The 13,694-nt window shown below is 36.8% G+C and overlaps 1 protein-coding gene across 9 annotated transcripts in view; it reads right to left on the bottom strand.

The window, feature by feature from the left end:
• Nucleotides 1-13,694, bottom strand: part of PRUNE2 (prune homolog 2 with BCH domain) — a 137,231-nt gene that overhangs the window by 108,219 nt on the left and 15,318 nt on the right. For all 9 annotated transcript variants that reach the window (XR_007200844.1, XM_048291053.1, XM_048291056.1 and 6 more), the window contains exons 2-4: nt 2,437-2,541; nt 1,778-1,980; nt 356-519 (exon numbers count right to left, since the gene is read on the bottom strand). Coding sequence is in view for 8 of the 9 variants with exons in the window: in XM_048291053.1 (XP_048147010.1) it covers nt 356-519; nt 1,778-1,980; nt 2,437-2,541 (472 nt within the window). In the remaining variant the exon portion in view is untranslated. The remainder of the gene's footprint in view (nt 1-355; nt 520-1,777; nt 1,981-2,436; nt 2,542-13,694) is intronic.

The following is a 13,694-nucleotide window of genomic DNA, read 5'->3' as shown; positions in this document are numbered from 1 at the left end:
AGCTTTAACTTGTAAATATTAGATTCCAATCCATATTGTTGTCCACAATGCCCCTGGAATCAACGAACTGCACAGCTTTTCCAGCTACCCAGCTGGTATGTCGACAGCTTCATTTAATATTCTTGTCTAGTGATACAGCAAAGACCTCTCATGCCTATTTTTAAATGCACATTTTTAATATTCAATATAATGTTACTCTTTAACAAACTCTTTACTCCCTGCTTCTTTTATGAAGCTTCCTGTGGTCTTTAAAGGGATTGTTAACCAAAGAATGGATCACACTCTTTCTGCATGAGCAAATTCAGAAACACTCCATTAAACCTTTCAGTATTTAATATAAAGAGTAATCTCTCACCTCTGAGGAGATAAGCCAGTTGCTGAGTGATTAACTCTGGCGCCTTTTGAAGAATCTCTTTTACGACTAAAGAGGAAGAACACGCTTGTAACTCCAGGCTCCTGTCACATTGCTCATCTGGATTGATGACTTTGACAACAGCTGATTCCAAACTTTTATCCTCACTATCAAGTAAAAGTTATATATATATTTATCTTTATAGCTGCTTAGACAGCCCAGCAAAAAGTGCAACATTTTTTAAAAAATTCTGGACTACAACAGCATTGTTATAGCTACCTGAAGCCTGCTATAAAGCCAAAGGACATCACAGAGGTCCTAGGCCTGTGATTTTTTAAATTAAGTGCTCAGAGTACTTTTACTGCTTGATATATCACCAAGTACAACATTTTCCTCACCAAAAATCTATAAAAAACTAATAATTTGAAAAAAATATTTCTACATGTGCTGAAAATAGCCCTCTTTATATAGAGGAGATTTAGGATTTTCCCAACTGAATATTCTGAAACATTACAAAAAAAATTTTTTCTTGCATTTAGATACTTTATGTTTCTGTTTGCAATAGCAGTGACCAAGCCAAACTAATTTTAATAATGAAATACCTACCGTAATTCTTTAGAAGGAAGAAACACAGGAAGTGAGAGTAATAAACAAAAAGCAGATCTTACAGATAATTTTTACTGAGGAGTGAATGATGCACTGAGCTGACGGCAGTTAACACATCAACAGCTATGAGATTCACACATATCTCTCTTCAGATTTTCCCTGCTTTTAGTCTAATCCATAAACTTCTCAGAGTACGATGGGGCCATAGGATGCTACTTGTCTTAAATGAAGTTCTAAGGAGAGCAGGAAGCAAACAGCATCCTTCACTCTGGGCAAGACAGGTAGACCATTACAAAGAGGCTCTCCATAAAAGATTCACAAGGGTCTTGTAAACAGTCCCTCCTAAAAATGGGCATATGGACTGTGGTCTTACAGAGAGCAACTCTGAGCCTTCTGAAAGGCTGTAGTTGGTAAGGACCACAATAATCCATCAGCCATCTTATCAGCACATATGCAAGTGTCTGGGCACCTGCAAATCAATATAAGACTTTTAAAGGAAAGCTAAGAAGCAGGAAAAAAACTCTGATCTCTTATCTACTGGCCACAGGAAACTTCCAGACTATTTGACTCAATTAAATTACCTAATCTGTGTGAAAATACAAGGTTCTTAAAAGTGGAAGTTCCATTAAAAGTGATGCAAAGATGACTGTTCACCCTGTTACATTTACTGAACATAATGCAAGATAAAATATATCTTAGCTTCTTTGTTTTAGGTCTGTGTTAACATAGCAATATGAATATTAATACAGAAAAACCATAATTTTTGGAACAGCTCAAACTCACTCAATAAGCCATCTTACTGTACAAAAAACGCAATACCTTGTCAGCATGTTGCTGTTTACAAGTGTTAAAGACAATTTCCCTTCAGCATTCAGCTGATGCAAATTGATTTCATCTCGGAAGATATGGAATGACTCTGGGATATTCAGCTCTTCCAAAATAAATCTTGTCTCAGTGAAGTAGCTGAAGTCTCTTCTTGGTATGTTCAACACAGGTAAGCAAAGAACATCAGGAGGACTGACCTGTAACATAGGTGTGCATCTGTCAGAATTGCATAAAATTGGCCCTGTTTTTCATCAGGAAGGTATTTCAGCAGAGTGAGCAGTTAGAAACAGCCTGGATTTTGTGTTTGGGGTTTTCTCCCCTTAACTAAAAAAAATTTAAATTGTGCTTTTTTTTTTGTTCATCTGTCTCTGTTTGCCTCCTACAGAGTACCTGGGAAACCAGAAGAGGAAAAGGATTAGGGAATGAAGCACAGGAGTAATTTTTTCCTGCTATTCAATAAGCCATCTAATAACCACTCATTCATTTTTGTATGGAAAGAAATGTAGATTATTTATCTTCTAAATACTCAACTCTGATAATAACAAAATCATTGTCCAGAAAAAATGTTTTTAGAGTAATTGATTTAACAATAAGATGTCTGTAACAACCTGGAACAAGTGAATTAAGACCACTCTTTCCAATTTTTCCATTACCTTTTCTAGGAAGTAGGCATAGGCCAGGGTAGAAATAAGTGAATCCAAATCACAGGGTTTATTCCCAAGAACAACATGGACTTTTTCCAGGCGTTTGCTCCTGTTCTGTAACACATGAGAAGACAATTGCCATGAGTGGAAATTATGAGAAAAAGTCAAATCACCACGACATTTCAAGAGACAAGGTAAGTATCAGGCTTTGTTCTCAGTCGTAGCATTTTTCACCACTGGCTGAAGGAATGGACATCCTGTGGGATCAAACATGCCTTGGCTTCATAGCCCCCAAGAAAGCCAAAAACTAAATTTCACGAGAGACAGTGGTTTAGAATCCAATGAGGTCTGAACTGGACAGAAGCCTTTTTCACAGCAAAGTAACAGGTAAGCAGCAGCTTCATGTACATGTGGAAAAAACTTTTCAAAACACCTCACAAATCCATTTAGAAAAACAGTCCAAAATACACAAAGCAAAATACACAGCAAATAATATGCAGCAAATTTTCATTTTAGTTTTACAATTTTTTCTTTACTCAGCTGAAATCAGTAAATAGACAAAGTAACTGCCTTTCACCCTGAATCTTCAGAAGCTGAACACAGATGAAGTACTATGAGCTTTGAATTTTTCTCACTTAATAAAATTTGGAGCCTTCCAAGCAAGAGGAAAAGACAAGGCAAACCTACTGTGTGAAAGCAATGTATTGAAGGGAAGGGTCTACCTTCTTCGTAACTGCACACACAGAATATAAGATGAAGTTTTTTCTTGTGCACATCATTGCTGTCAAGCTAGCTGCACAGAAACATTACAGTTTCTTTTCTTTGAATGCTTCTTAATTGTTGGAACATATGTGACTGATGCTAAGAGACATTTCATAAACAAATACATACAAGTAAACATTTTTGTTGTTGGAGTGTACAGGCTGATGTACTACTTGCTATTTTTAATTGGAATTCTGGATATCAAATAAAATCTTAGTCTTTCAACAGAAGCATATAATTATTACATTACCCTTAACAATGATAAATGTGCAATTTTTTTTAAGGTAATCTTTTTTCTCTATGTCCAGTCTTAGTTCTACCTGGATATAAGGAATAAACTTAGGTTCTCTTTCCCGTAACGGAACACAGCCATCAAAATACGTTTGGGTAACAAATCCAGGACACATTCTCCATTCCCCATATATCAGGAAAGACAGACAGCTTTCTGAACAATACAATGACTGGAACACATATGTTCATTTATGCTCTAAGTCTTCAGGAGCAACAAACTGCCTCCATGTACCTCTTTTCAATATGATTTCTGTAATATGTTCTTCTGCAGCATGCATTTCTGATTGATTTGACACCATAAAGAATGAAAATAAAGCTCATGAGCTCATCCTTCTTTTAGTACCCACTCTGTAAATAATTTCTTCATAATATCTAATCTAAACCTGCCCTTTTCCAGTTTAAGGCCACTCCCCCTTGTCCTATCACTACATGTCCTCATCAAAAGTCCCTTTCCAGGTTTCTTGTAGGGCCCCTTTAGGTAGTAGAATGCCACTCTAAGGTCTTCCTGCAGCCTTCTCCAGGCTGAACATTCCCAACTCTCTGAGCCTGTCTTTGTAAGAGCTGCTCCAGCCCTGTGATCGACTTAATGGATCTCCTCCGGACTCCAACAGGTCCATGTCCTTCTTATTTTGAGGACCCCAGAGCTGGATGCAGTGTTCCAGGTGGGGTCTCACCAGAGCAGAGCAGAGGGGCAGAATCCCCTCCCTGGCCCTGCTGCCCACGCTGCTTTGGATGCAGCCCAGGACACAATTGGCTTTCTGGGCTGTGAGCACACATTGCCAAGTCATACTGAGCTTTTTTCCACAAACACCCACAAGTCTTTCTCCTCAGGGCTGCTCTCAGTCCCTCTCCATCCAGCCTGTGTTTGTGCTCGGCATTGCCCTGTCCCAGGTGCAGCACCTTGCACTTGTTCTTGTGGTTCATGAGGTTTGCCCAGGCCCATCTCTCAAGCCTGTCAAGGTCCCTCTGTGACAGAGACGGTTATCAGCAATACTTTTCCCCCCACGTTTCCTGCTTTTCACTGAGCAGAATTTTTTTCTCTTCTCCTTCCCCTCTTGCAGATCCAAGATACATGATTTCACCAATATTTCATTTCGCCGCGTGTAGCAGAATGAATGGCTTTTTACCATCTAACTGTTATTTAGTAAAAATAACCCTCCAAATACTCTCCATATATACTGTCCATAAATGCAACCCTGAAGTACGCCATCCAAGCATACTGCTTATCTTACAGGTCTGAGACTGCTTCCTCTTTCACCATCTCAGATACAAGTCTGCTTGGTCTGCTGCATGCTAATCAGCTATCTTCAGGAGAAGCAGGCACAGGGAAGTAAGAGGGAAGTAAGGTTTCCTCTCACAGGTGTTTCCAAGCAAAAATCCAGGCAGAGAAGCCCACAATCCAGAAGACAAAGATGCATAAGCCCAGTAAGGCTTAAGCTACAATAGCACTAAAATGTGATTACCTCCTGCAGTTATCACAGCTAAACCTGAGTGGAAACATGAACTGTCAGTATCTCTAAGAATTAAAAAATTTAGGAGGTTAATGATGAAGCTAGAACTCTTAAATTAAACTACATAGGAAACCAGTGATTTCTCTTCATGCTGATGAGTTTTTGTTTGGCTAGATTCAAGGTAAACTGTAAAATGCACAAACATTGGATGCCTGGGATAAAATGAATTAAAGAAATTATGTGTCATTTTCAGATGGCATCACTCAGGATAACTCAATTTAGATCAGACCTGCATAGATTAACATTCACTTACTGTGCTCAGGAAAGACATTTATAAACATTAGGCTACTTCTGCAATCTACTAAGAGATCTGAGTCTCAGATATTTACTACGAAGAAACACTCATATCTGTTCGGTTTTGTTATCTATTAACACACAAAAGCATTAGTATGACAACTGCACCTTTACGCAACTGCAGTAAAAATATCATTTATTGGTTGCTACCTGCATCAAACAGCTGATACATTCAAACATACTCCAATACTGGCAATCAGGTTTGTAAAAATTTTGCCTAGGACAAGTAACTACAGTGATTGATCAAACTACAATATTCCAGTCAAAAATTACATTATCTCTACTTTTTTTTTCCTCTGTTAATGGAGAAGATGAAGTGATCTTGCAAGATAAATACTGAAGACTCATCCTAGTATAAACAGGAATGCCTACAAAATGCTCACTGTATCAAGGCAAAAAAACTTTTCCCGTTCCTTCATACACGTTCACCCCACACAAACACAGAGCACAAATGCACACCCAGTAGCCACACACAGCCTTGCTTTCTGAGCCACTGCTTCCTTTTTGCCTCAAATATCACTAGTTCTGTCCTTAAACTGTAATGAAATCCCTGTATTTTACTGCATGGAATGGGACAGCACTTGTCAAGCACAGCAATTCTTTGAAGAAGCAACATGGCTCAACAGAAGCATATTAAAAAGGAAGAAGCTAAGGAATCACATAGCAATATACAGTGTCAGATACAACACTGAAAGCTTTTCCAGCCTTGTGGCTGAAGCACCAGCCAGGGGCTACAAGCTTCACAGACACAGCTTCCCCAGAGGTGCACAGGAGAAAATCCTAACTATTCCAAATAAAGGCCAAGATAATAAAAAATCTGTCATTCCATATTTAAAGTCATCAAATCACACGAGAGAGGATTTTTGTACCTACTTAGTAGGTGTGGAATTCTACCTCCAAACCAGAGGTAGAATTGAGTAGTCATTTTGGAGTGCAACTTGCATCTGCCTTATAGTATCAGACAGTATTATGCTTCCAGTGGCCTGAGGGCTTGTAACATGATTATACATCTCTGTTGTCAAAGAAATGGCTTTAAGCCAAAGCAAAGTCAATTTGATATTTCATGCAAAGTTCAAGTTACTTAAATACTTAGTAAGTTTTTTCACAAGAAAGCTTTATACTGGCCTGGAAAAAAACAGATATTCTCTTATTCTAAAAACAGATATAAGAGATAATCCCTGTTTTCTCCCATTTTTGAGGACATTAAAAAAAAATTATAGTATTTCTCTGCCCCTATAGTATCCCATTTATCATGTACAGTAAATGACACATAGTAATCTAAAGTACTAGCTGTCAAATACCTGGTTACATAATGATTCTTCCCTAAGGAACACAGGTGTAATTGCAAAAATTTTAAGTGTGACATACTTTAATCATTACCTATTGAATATCTGTTGTATAGTTTTGCTCTACTTACAAATCTGAAAAAAAAAACCCTTTACAGCAAAGATCAATACCGTTAGCAGAACAAATATAAAACAAAAGGAGGATTTTCTAATTCCACACCATCTGATTTTGTGTGGGAGACAAGGCCCTACAAATAACACAAACAAAAGTGGAAGGATCAAAAACTCAACACTGTCCTCAGAAATGGCTAGATAGGCATAAAATGTTACCTGATACTTTTCCTTGAATAAGATATGATAAGAAAAAGCTATGACTAGTCTATAACAAAGGCTAGGAGAAGGTCTTCACACCTTAGTTGTCATACATATAGAGCTTGTACCCGTAATTTATCCAATCGTACTCGCACTCTGATGGTGAGTGCACTTTGCACAGCAGGTTGAAAACAGCCTTATGATTATGTCTGCTCTTCTGAAATTAGTATTTTAGAAGCTATATGTAAGACTCAAGCTCTTGATAGAAGGGGTTTTATTTTAAAATGTTGCTTCCCAAATTCACAACATTCCACAGAATGATGAAGTTCCTTCAAAATTAATAATGGAAATGAGGCAGGTTAACTATCTGACAAGCCAGCCAGGCAAGAAGTCTTATCTTTAGATTGTTCCTGGAATTTCCACAGGACAGGAACTCTCTTTTCCAGCCATTTCTAATCAAGAAATGGCACGGTCAGCTATTGCTGATGAGAATGCAGTTCAGTATTTCTGCATTACCAACAGGCTCTGATTTGGAATTCTGCAGGCAGACAAACTTAACACTGTTCAAGAAATAATTCTTAGGAACAGCAAACATTTACTCTCTTTTCACTTTTAGCTAATGTTATAGCCTGTAACTGTAGGCAAGTCTGCTCTGCCTGTTTTTGAAATACCTTCTCTCTAGCTTATTACACACATTTATTCACATTGCAAAAATCCAGAAATGAACAATGATTTCTACATCAAGTTTTCATTTGAAAAAGAATAGCTGGAGTAATCAAATAATGCATAAATTCCATTTAAATATAAAAAAGAAGCACTACAGAATTGAGAACATCAATCAAAATCTTGTTAGCTCCTTTTAAAATTAGATTTATTCCATCAATTGGTTTGGCATTGATTTTTCACCATGTTTTATAAGCTTTACATGTTCACACTCTCCTGCTTCTCCAAATTTTTGCCGAATCAACATTTGAGACAGCATTTCCACTTGATCATGGAGTGCATGCATTCCAAATACTCAATAGTAAGCGGCTTTCAAACTGAATCGTGCATGGGGTACATATATATGCCCACATTCACATACGTTTTGGAAGTCTGACTTTGACACCATGTGTTTGGATCCCATCTTTGCTGCTATATCAAGGTAAAAAGTGCATTAAGTCAGACAGACATTAAATATGCTTCCTCTTAGAGAATTAAAGAAACCTAAATTTGTATTATGTAAGATAAACAAAATGATAAAGCAAATACTTATTTTAATGGCCTTAGGCTCAGTAACAGTATCACATTACTCTTCCTGCAAAGACAAAACAGGATATGGTCTACTATGGCTGAAAAAGGAAAATGTTCCCAGCCCAATGATTATTTAAGCTTGACTCAGCAGTACTTCAACAGTCTGTCAATAGGATTCTCTATGATAGAAGTTATTAAAATAAAAGTCTCTCTCTTTCACTTGTGCAGCATTAACTCATTTGTTGTTCAAATTAACCTGTCTTGCACAGGATTAGTGCTCTCACCTAATAACTGAATATACAGCATACAGAAATTCAACTTTGCAAAAGAACAAGTTATATTCCTATTCCAGGTCATCTTTAGTGTCTAAAATGTCTAAATCTTCGAATTTCCACCTCGAGCTATGTAATTCCTCTTCTCTCCTCCTCCCCACTTGCCACTTAACATGCAGAAGTGAGACTGGGATGCCAATCTAGTTTACAGGGCTTGATTGTATTCATCTGCTTTAGGAGCTGTTTGGCTTACTATAGGACCAAACTGTTCTTTGAGATACTAGACACAAATGACTTAAAAGTAAGGAGTGTATTTGCCAGAGGAGCAGAGTGCCCCTGTCATATTAATTGTATCAGCTCTGTGGTGCATCAGGAGGTGACTGGCGGCAATAAACCCGTACGTCATACAGAGGCTGAATAAATTATACAGAGCAAAGAGAAAGTGTATTGGATAAAAACAGGTGGGTTTGTTTTGGTGAAGGTAAGGGAATGCAACTCAAATAATGCAGTTAATTTACCTGCCTCTCACAGACTCAACATCTGACCTTGGAGTTTAAGAAGTTTAGCTGCTTCTTTAAAATGAAGAAAGCAACTTTGCAATCGAGAATAAATTGACCAAGAGTCAGAAGGCACTTGAACACTGCACGTTACAGAGGCCTTTGGATTTAAGTTTCATGTTTCTTAAGTCAGTGTAACCCTTAGGTGATGGGCACCAAGCTGAAAATGAAACCATAGCCTGAAGTAAGCCAACAACCCAGTGGAAATATCATTAGTGAGCAAGAAAATCATACCTCAAAGAGATGATCAGGCAAAAGTCACATCAACTTTTACCTTTCTTGTTCAACAGCTTATTATCATACTATAATTCTAAAATGTCTTTGGTTTTTTACCCATTCTCTGGTGAGAATGATGCCGAAAAGATGCCAGTTTTTGTTTTCACTTTTGTTTTGTTTTGGTTTTTTAACTTCAGGATTATTTCAAGTTGCTCTTTCTTATTCCACACTGAAAATCAGAAACCTACTCCTTTGTAGCAGCCAGTAGTGCTCTATACACCATTCCACAAAAACTCCTTTATTATCATTGGCAGCTTCTTTTTCCATGAGGGAATTGTATTGTTGTAATATGATTTACTCCTGTTGTCCTCCTGAATGATAGATATTTGGCTGATTTGATGTATAAGCTGAGCACAGAATAAAAATTGTAATACTGTGCTTGTTAGTAAAATGACAGTGCACTCAGAATAAAACCTGGCTTAAAAAAAAAATCTGGTTTTTTTTATTTGTAATGTTATGAGAATAGAAACATATGCTTCATTATGAGAATACGGTCTTTCTACTCATACAGTAATTAGTTATGTCCATAGTATTTAGATCTCTGAATTGTCCCCACTATAATACTAATGTCAGAGCTATAGACATATTGCAAATGAGAAAGAGAAAATGCATAATGACATTCCTGCATTACTTTTAACATGCATGTGATTTCAGTGTAGGGCTACTCACTAATAAAATTATCTTGCTTTAATACCTAATACTTATTTTCACATAGATGACACTACAGCAATAGAAATTTAGACATAGTTTACTTGGTAAGTACATCGGGGTTCAGGCTAGGGACAGAGACAATATGTTACCTCTTGGACACATATGCAAAGATGTAATACATACATCAGAAATATCCATGTATGAAGTGATCCTCTTTCTCTGATTATTTGGGCTGTGTCCGGGTATCCAGACTGCTCATGAAATCCAAAGAGATCATTAATACAGTGACCCACTGAGTACTTCTTGGAGCAGTCTGAAACTACTTTGGTCAATTTGCCTTAGCAAAAAATTCAGTTCAGATGTTCTCTACCATGACACACCTCTCCTTCAGCATAACCAAAGAGGCATAACCTATGTCAATACTATTGAACTAAGACCTCCACATGCGCTGAGGTGACTGAGGTCTTCTCAGTCACTCATCCTCCGTTCCTTTTGCACTGGCCATCTTTTTCCAGAGCAGAATCATGCAAAAATGTGCCACTGATGTCTTCAAAGCCACACGTGTGAGATTTAGGGGTGGAGCCTGCATTCCATTTCATCAGCTAATACCAGTGTATTTCTTCAATAATCCTGGACGTCAATAAGCCTAGATGTATTGCCTCTGCAGTTCTGACGGACGTTCCTCTTGTGATGGCAAGTAGCCTCCACAGAGCTTTTGGAATTGGTTTCAGGCGACAAAGTTTGTTTCAGCATAAACATTACCCAAAACCTTGTCTGAATCAGACTTCCCCATCTATCCCTAAAGCATTAAGAAAAGATTTAAACATATTTCCTTGATACCATTTGGCTCACTGCAGATTTTTGCTGTGTTTTAAGCACACTACTGACTGCATTAAATAACCTCATAATCACATTTAAAGGCTTACTGATCTAGTGCCACCAATATACTAAAATATATGATACAAATGCAGTCAGCATTTTCCATACCATATGCTTGTAAATGTTATTCTGCAGGGAACCAATTAAAACTATGGAAAATTTGGAACACAGACATATGGAACAAAACAAAGCAACTTATCTTGTCACCATGGTGCTTGCTCAGTACATCGATTAGGGAATGGTGATATTATAGGACAAACAAATGTCACTTTAATTAAAGTATGCTGAAAGGCAATATACAATAGTAATCTAAAACATTAGTTTTTGCTGTGCTGATGTTAGTTTTCCTTCTAATTAGATAAAACAGGTAAAATACCCTCCTGAGCAGGAAAAAAAAAAATAAATCCACAAATATTCCTATTTGAAGTAATGCAACACTAGTCCTAATTTACTGAAAAACTTCCTCTTTTAACATCAATGAGAAAAAGGTAGGAAACTGAAACAGAATGTTTGGGTTTCAGGAAAAACATTTAAAATACTGCTAAGCATATAGGATTTTTCAGGGAAAAATAAGTTTAAGCAGGGACTTATAAGTTTTTCTGTTAAAATTTTGTGCATCAGGGAAAATAGTGAATCTAATCCTTGTACTTGTCTAGCACAATTGACAATGTAAAAATAATAAAAGAACTGGAAGAAATAACAATCACTTTAAAGCAAAAAGTTATCAGGAGGCAGAATCATGGTTACCTCATTGCCAAGGAAATTTGGGAAAGATCTATAGGAGGAAATATGCTCAAACTTGCATTTCCCATTCCTTCTTCCACTTAAGAGTTCAGCACTGCAGTAGATAAGGTCCCACAAGGCACCACAGTGCCCATTAAAAAGATTACCAAAAAGATTAAGAACCTTGAGGTTACATATTTGGGTAAGACTCCTGTCCTATTACTCTTGTATTGTGCCAATGACACCTTGAACTGGCATACAGATGATGATACTGCAAACAATATTTATGATGATGATTATTTTCCCTCTGAAACACATCTCCATTTCACATTACTTTGTCTCGACATAGAATATATGTGTAACTGAGCCATGTTTTTAATTTAATGTACTAGAACAAGTGGTACAGAGGGGGAAAAAAAAAAGGAATTAAGTTAATTCTGCAGTCATCAAGTAATGTTCCAGCACAGACAAGATCTGTCAAGAACCTCAATACAATAAACAGATCTTCCCCATATAGAATTATAGTTAGTGACAATTGTCACTAACTACAAAAAATCCCCACTCTGAATGGAGGGAAAACTACATTAATGGTAAGTAGGATATTGATTGCACAAACTCTTATCTACCACAGTAGTTCAATTTCATCTCCTAAAAGGTATGTTATAGAGTGTTGAACCACAGAACTAGAGAGTATACAGTTTTAGAAATTATCTTTATGGTAAGCATATCAACTTCTGCTTTAAAAGTATGGAAAATATTACACACAACCATTTAAAGTGTAATTACAAAGTAAACTAAAGCACTGTTTGTATTATAAAGCTTTAAAACTATTTTTTAAGGGTATCACATTATTTCAGTTAACAAAATTTGGTAAGCACTAACATAATATAACAGCAACAAACACAACTATAAGGGGTTTTTTAGATTTAAGATTTGGCTCAGTTTCATTAATTTTGATTAAGGTTTTCATAATGTATTATTTCAGATTTTATTACAGAGAAGGAAACAGGAGATATAAATTGACAAATTCACATATGAAGAGACATTAATGACTGATTAAGACATCATCCTCAATGATTTTTGCTGAATCCTCTTACTTAACACCAAAATGGGTAATTCATCATCCCTGGCAAATCTGCTGCCCTAGCTAATTCAAAAGACAAGAAATATTTTAAAAAGAAAATGGAAAAATATGGTTAAAACAAGCAAAATAAATTACATGAATAGTTCAACTTTTACCTTTCAGTATCTCCTAGTTTTGTACTGAAGACACTTTCATGTATTTTTCATCTATGAAAAACAGTGATATCTGTGCCCTCCCTCACAGAGGGGCTTGCTAGATTCTCTTTAACAGTCCAGGTCTTGGTTTCAAACTGAAGAGCATACTGTTGGGAAAAGCAATCTCCATGGATTTCTGTGCCTACTGTGGTTAAGAAGAAACGGTCCAAAGGTAAGGAGAAGTAAGTATGCTAGCAAAGAACAATCTTTTTCTCAGGCTTACCTTACTTCCACTAAAACACAGAGCTCAAAACTTGCTTAAACTCTGATTCTGAATGTAAAAAAATCCAAGGTACAACATCCTTCCTAGGTCTCACGTCTGTGGGAGTGCGGGGGAAAAAATCCTCAACCAACAAAAAAAAAAAAAAAAAAGGGAAAAAAAAAAAAAGCATAAAAGTACAAAAAAACACAAACAAAAAGCCAACACAAAACAAAAAATACCCGAACAAAAAAACTACAAATAAGCAAACAAAAAACAAAACAAAACAAAAATCACACCAAAAAAACCCCACAACCCCCCCCTCCAAAAACTCACAAACAAAAACAAAAACAAAAAAACCCTTATGTCCATAAAAGGGACATATACAAGCCAAAATATGCTCACAGCATCCAGGCCTAGATTTTCCTACTGGTAAACTCTGAGGACACTGGTAGGGCATCTAGAACTGTAATTCGACCTCACCTCACTGATGAGCAACACAACTTACTCCAACTCACAGACATGCATTTTGTGCCAATAAGACAATTCCTGTATTTTTAGTTATAAGAATGCTACAAAGCATTAACTAAAATTTCTCTGTATCCTCAAGGTGTTTAAGGTGTTAAAGGGATTCACTGCCCTTGGAGATACTGACAAGCATCCAGATAAACACTTGTCAGAAGAGGAACAGTGGTAACATTAGAAACTGGTGATGATTTCACAGCTTTGCAGTGTAAGGTCAC

The sequence above is a fragment of the Corvus hawaiiensis genome, chromosome Z, assembly GCF_020740725.1.
Source record: "Corvus hawaiiensis isolate bCorHaw1 chromosome Z, bCorHaw1.pri.cur, whole genome shotgun sequence".
In the NCBI taxonomy this organism is placed as follows: domain Eukaryota; kingdom Metazoa; phylum Chordata; class Aves; order Passeriformes; family Corvidae; genus Corvus; species Corvus hawaiiensis.
Note: the sequence above shows the minus strand (reverse complement) of the source record. Positions and strands in the feature narration are given on the sequence as shown.